The sequence below is a fragment of the Crocuta crocuta genome, unplaced genomic scaffold (assembly GCF_008692635.1).
Source record: "Crocuta crocuta isolate KB4526 unplaced genomic scaffold, BGI_CrCroc_1.0 scaffold653, whole genome shotgun sequence".
NCBI lineage: Eukaryota > Metazoa > Chordata > Mammalia > Carnivora > Hyaenidae > Crocuta > Crocuta crocuta.
In genome coordinates, this window is record NW_027527134.1 from 511,939 (window position 1) to 516,397 (window position 4,459).

The 4,459-nt window shown below is 68.3% G+C and overlaps 1 protein-coding gene across 1 annotated transcript in view; it reads right to left on the bottom strand.

Moving 5' to 3' along the window:
* The window catches only part of TRPM5 (transient receptor potential cation channel subfamily M member 5), a 23,586-nt gene that overhangs the window by 758 nt on the left and 18,369 nt on the right, over window positions 1–4,459 (bottom strand). The window contains exons 19-26 of the mRNA XM_077757083.1: window positions 4,247–4,370; window positions 3,973–4,105; window positions 3,671–3,845; window positions 2,051–2,204; window positions 1,483–1,664; window positions 1,079–1,211; window positions 431–515; window positions 118–172 (exon numbers count right to left, since the gene is read on the bottom strand). Coding sequence (XP_077613209.1) covers window positions 118–172; window positions 431–515; window positions 1,079–1,211; window positions 1,483–1,664; window positions 2,051–2,204; window positions 3,671–3,845; window positions 3,973–4,105; window positions 4,247–4,370 — 1,041 coding nt within the window. The remainder of the gene's footprint in view (window positions 1–117; window positions 173–430; window positions 516–1,078; window positions 1,212–1,482; window positions 1,665–2,050; window positions 2,205–3,670; window positions 3,846–3,972; window positions 4,106–4,246; window positions 4,371–4,459) is intronic.

A 4,459-nucleotide genomic window follows, 5' to 3' on the forward strand; every position in this document is an offset into this window, starting at 1 on the left:
CGGGACAGGGAGGCAGCAGAGGCCCAGAGAAGGCAGGTGACACAGCACAGCACTCTGCCCGTCCCCACATCAGCCTGGGCCCCTCCCCACTCCCTACCGTCCCTGGTCACCACTTACTCTGGTGGGGGCCGCCCCAGGCCATGGAGGACAGGAGCTCTGTGCAGTAGGTGACCTGCAGGAGAGAGGCATCTGGGGCAGCCCTATAGCCCTGCTTCCCCGTGACCTCCCCTCCGCTGGCTCTACCTGAGGGGAGGGGCGTGAGGGGTCTTGAGCGCAGTACCCTCTCCAGGGAGGGCACACCGTCTCTGAGGTTACTTGTGGGGGTGCAGGTACAGGTACTGAGCCTCCCGAAGGCCTCCCCCTGCCCTGGGCGCAGGGTCGCGGGTGAGGGCCCCCCGCCAGGAGAAGGGCACGAGCTCTCCCTGCCTACCTGTGACTCCAAGTGCTTGATGCGCTTTTCTTGCTCTCTCAGCCCCCCGAGGTACTTGGCAACAAGGTCCACCCTGTAGCAGAAGCTGGTAGGTACAGGGCGCTCCAAATTCGGGGATGCTCCCCATCTGCCCCGTCCCCTGTCCCCCAGGCCCTGAGGTTTGGGGTCCCTGAGGCCTCTCTGGGTGGGGTGAGGTGGCGTGCCCTCTTCCCTCGTCCTGAGACCTGCGTGCAGGGAGCCCTTCTGACCCCTCCCTGGGAGGCCCACGGGCGCTGAGGAAGGCCTGCCAGCAAGACTTGGGGACAGGGCAGGCGGGAGCCACGGGCACCTGGACAGCTGGGATGGACCATTTTGGGGGGACCCAGAGGGTTGGGGAGAGTTCCACTCGGGAGACCCCAGAGCAAGGGGGGCACCCCCTGGATTGGCCCTCCTGCCCCCTAACGGCCGGCCAGGCCAGGCTGCAGCTCCTGCCACCCTCAGTCTGCCCAGCTCATGGGCCCGACACCCCGCGGTGATAGCCACAGACGTCCTGCGGGGGGCGTGTCTTCCAGCCGCCAGCGCCCCACTCGGGGGTCGGGCCTCCCTTGGGAGGCGCTGCAGGGACACAGCCGCTTGCCCCCAGGCGGGGGTTCCCTGGGCCCCCGGCACCTGTGGGCGGTTTTCCGCAGCACCTCCCCCTTGCTGTCCTTTCTCTGTCTCTCCAGCTTGCTCAGGTAGTTCTCCTTCTGAACCGCCTCCCAGGTGGCCATCTTCTGGTCCAGGGGCTCCGGCAAGTCTCTCTCTGGGGAGGTGGGGGCAGCCACAGGCTTGGCCACAGCCACGTGGGCCTCGGGGCCAGGGGAGCCGGGGGCAAGTGCGGGGGGCGCTGTCCATCTCTGCAGCCCCGGCGTGGGAGGTGGGGGGACGGCTCCTCTGCGGCGAACTCTAGGCTCAGCCCTGTGCCAGCTGCTCTGGGGGTTGGGGAGGGGCCCCGGCCTCTCCTCGCCTGCCCACCCCACCCCCACCCCCCACGGTCCGGGGCAGCCAGGCTGTGTCCAGCCCTGTGGCCTCACCCAGGCGAGCCCGCCTCTGCTCAGCCCCCTTCCGGAGGAGCCTCCTGAGCACCAGGCTCACGTGGCTGAGGAGGATGAAGGGCGGGGCCAGGGCGGGGCGCTCGTGGTACTCCACAATGAGGTGGTAGCGCTGGAACTTCCAGAACATGTCGGCGTTGCCCTGCACCACCTGGAACGTGTAGCTGTGGGGCCGGCGTGGGGCTGGCAGGGACACACAGGCGCCCCAGCCCCTCCCGAGCGGCTCCCAGAGCTGCGGGGGCGCCCCCTTCTGCTGTGATCATCTCAGATCACAACTTCTCTGCGGGAGTGGCTGGAGTGGAGCTCACTGGAGTGGGGTCCCCCCCCCGCTCTCCTGGACAGACCCCGGCTTCTGGTTCCGGGGAGGGGACAGCCCTACCCCTGACCCTTCCCCTCCTCAGGGCCCTGCCCTCCCTCTGCCTGCAGTTGGGGCCCGGCTGAAGGGGAGCCAGCGTTGGGGGTGACCCCTCGCACCCAGGCCCCAGCCCGTCCCGCGGTGGAGAGGCCCCTGCAGCCCCCGGGCCGGGACAGCGGGGACAGCGGGGGGCACCTGAACATGGCGATGAGCAGGTTCATGAGGAGCACATTGGTGACCAGCAGGAAGGCGACCAGGAGGAGGATGACCAGCCAGTTGGCGTAGAGGTTCGGGCAGGAGGCTGGGCCCTCTCGCAGCAGCGGGTGCAGGGAGCAGTTCACGCGGGCCTCTGAAACGGGAGGGGCGAGGTGGCGCGGGGCGGGCGGGCGGCACCCTCAGATCCGCGGGGCTTCCCCTCGGGCTGAGGCCCCCGGGAGTGGAGCCCCGGCCGGTGACCGGCTCCCCTGGCTGACGGGACTGTCTGAGCACTGAAAGTTCCCGCCGTAGCACATCTCCGTCCTGTCAAACCGGACGGGTGGTCAGCTCTCCACCCCCACCTGACTGTGGTCATGGCCAGGGCCACACGCGCTGGGGGCGGAGCCATCTGGGAGATGGGGCACGGCGGACCCCAGTCTCTGCTGGTGGTTGTGTGCTTCCTCACCTCTGCCACCAAGGGCTGTGCTCAAAGCTGGTTTGGAGAAAGCTGCCCTACGCAAGGGGTGACCGCGTCCCCCCACGCAGAACTTCTCAGGGCCTTTATAACACTGAGGCCTGTCACATGGCACCCAGCTGGGGGGTAAGTCTGCATCGGCTCCAGAGCTCGTCTGGCCAGGCCACCCTTGGCACTGACGGCTGCAGCGACTGCGGACACAGCATCTCTGGGCCACACCAGGTCAAAGGAGGTGGGAGTGCCACCGCTGGATGTGGGAGTAGGCTGGGCCTTGCGCCCTGGGGGGCCTGGGGATCACCTCTCTGGCCCCTCCGCAGCCAGCCCCCCACGCTCACGGGAAGGGAGGCAGGGAGGGAAGGAGCAGATCTCAGTGGGTGAGCGCAGGCCCTGCATGTTTCGCTGTATTTCTGTGGCCACCCCTCCTGGTCTTGGTGCTGTGACCGAGTCCAGGTGACCCTGGGGGCCTCTGTCTGCACACGTGTCCTGTGTCCCCACTGTGCACATGTGTTGGGCTGGCAGGGCCGTGGCTCCCTCTCTGGGGGGAGGCCCTCTCCTAATGGCCCCTGAGTCAGTCTTTGTGCCGGGAGCCACGGTGAGCTCCAGGCGTGCAGCAGGGGGTGGGTGCGCGGCACCTCCTGGCCCCCGTCCTGGCCTGTGCGTCCGCCCGGGGCCCATTCCGCACGCTCCTCTCGCCCCCGGCGCCCAGGCTCTGAAGCACTGTCCCCACGGTCCTGGGAAGGTGTCGGAACCCGGCCTGGAGATGGACCGGAATGGCCCCTCCCCTGCGTCCACACTGTCTGCCCTGGCACAGCCCACCCCAGAGCAGGGCCCCTGCCTGCCTGGCAGCCTCCTCGTGCCTCAGTTTCCAGCCTGGAGCCCGCGGTCTCCGGTGTCCGTGACCAACAGGAGCCCTCCCGGGCTGCACCTGGGCTGGGCCCAAGCCCCGCAGGTGAGCTGGGCCTGGGGACCGTCCTCAAGGACCTGCCCATCTCAGCCAGCTCCTCTCCACGGCCCCATGTCTGGGGTCTTGTAACTGGAGCCTCTGTAAACTGGACCCCTGGACCCCATTTGACTGCACCCCGAAGTGGGGGGCCTGTGTCCGGCTGGCTCAGAGGCGGCCCCCCTCCACCGGGCTGCGTGCTGACCGTCGATCTCGTCCAGCGGGATCTGCCCGAAGATCTGCAGGTAGGGCCGGTAGAGCGCGCGGCGGAAAACCCACTCCAGGCGGCCGTCGTGGGGGTGCAGCAGGGCCTGCGTGGCCACGCCGTAGGCCACGAGCCACACGCTCAGGAAGAAGAGGAAGAAAAAGACGTCCTTCATCTTGGGGAAGGAGGGAGAGTGTTAGCAGTCGCCCGGCTGGAGCGGGGTGGGGGTGGGGGGTCACTGTTTCACCTGCTCCTGCCCCCGGGGCCAGGCTGGGGAGGGGGCCGCCGGGGCCGGGGCTCACCATCCGCTCCACGATGATGATCTTGGGGCCCAGCTGCTTGTGGACGGCAAAGATGTGGATGAGGCGGAGTGTGAACACCATGAAGTCGACGGCAAGGACCGTGCGGCCGGCCTCAAACACTGAGGGCAGCATCCTGGCGGGGAGGGGACAGATGGGGCGGGCTGCTAGTGCCCACGGAGGGGCAGGGGCTTCCTCCAGGACACGCGGCGTGCGTGCCAAGGACAAGCTGGATTTCTGAGGCCTGTGCGTGCCCAGGGCTCTGGGCCCCACAGACCTGCAGGCGACGCCGACAATAAACAGGAAGATGGCCACCATGTCACACTTGTTCCAGTGATCTTCCACGTAGACGGTGAACTTCTTCACCAGACGTGTGTCCTCATCTGTGAAGAATCCCTGGCAGAGGGGCAGAGGGGTGGACGGTCCCCTGGCGGCTGGGGGAGCTGGCGGGGGCGCAGGGGGCGGGGGCAGGGCCCACCCCAGACCTGCC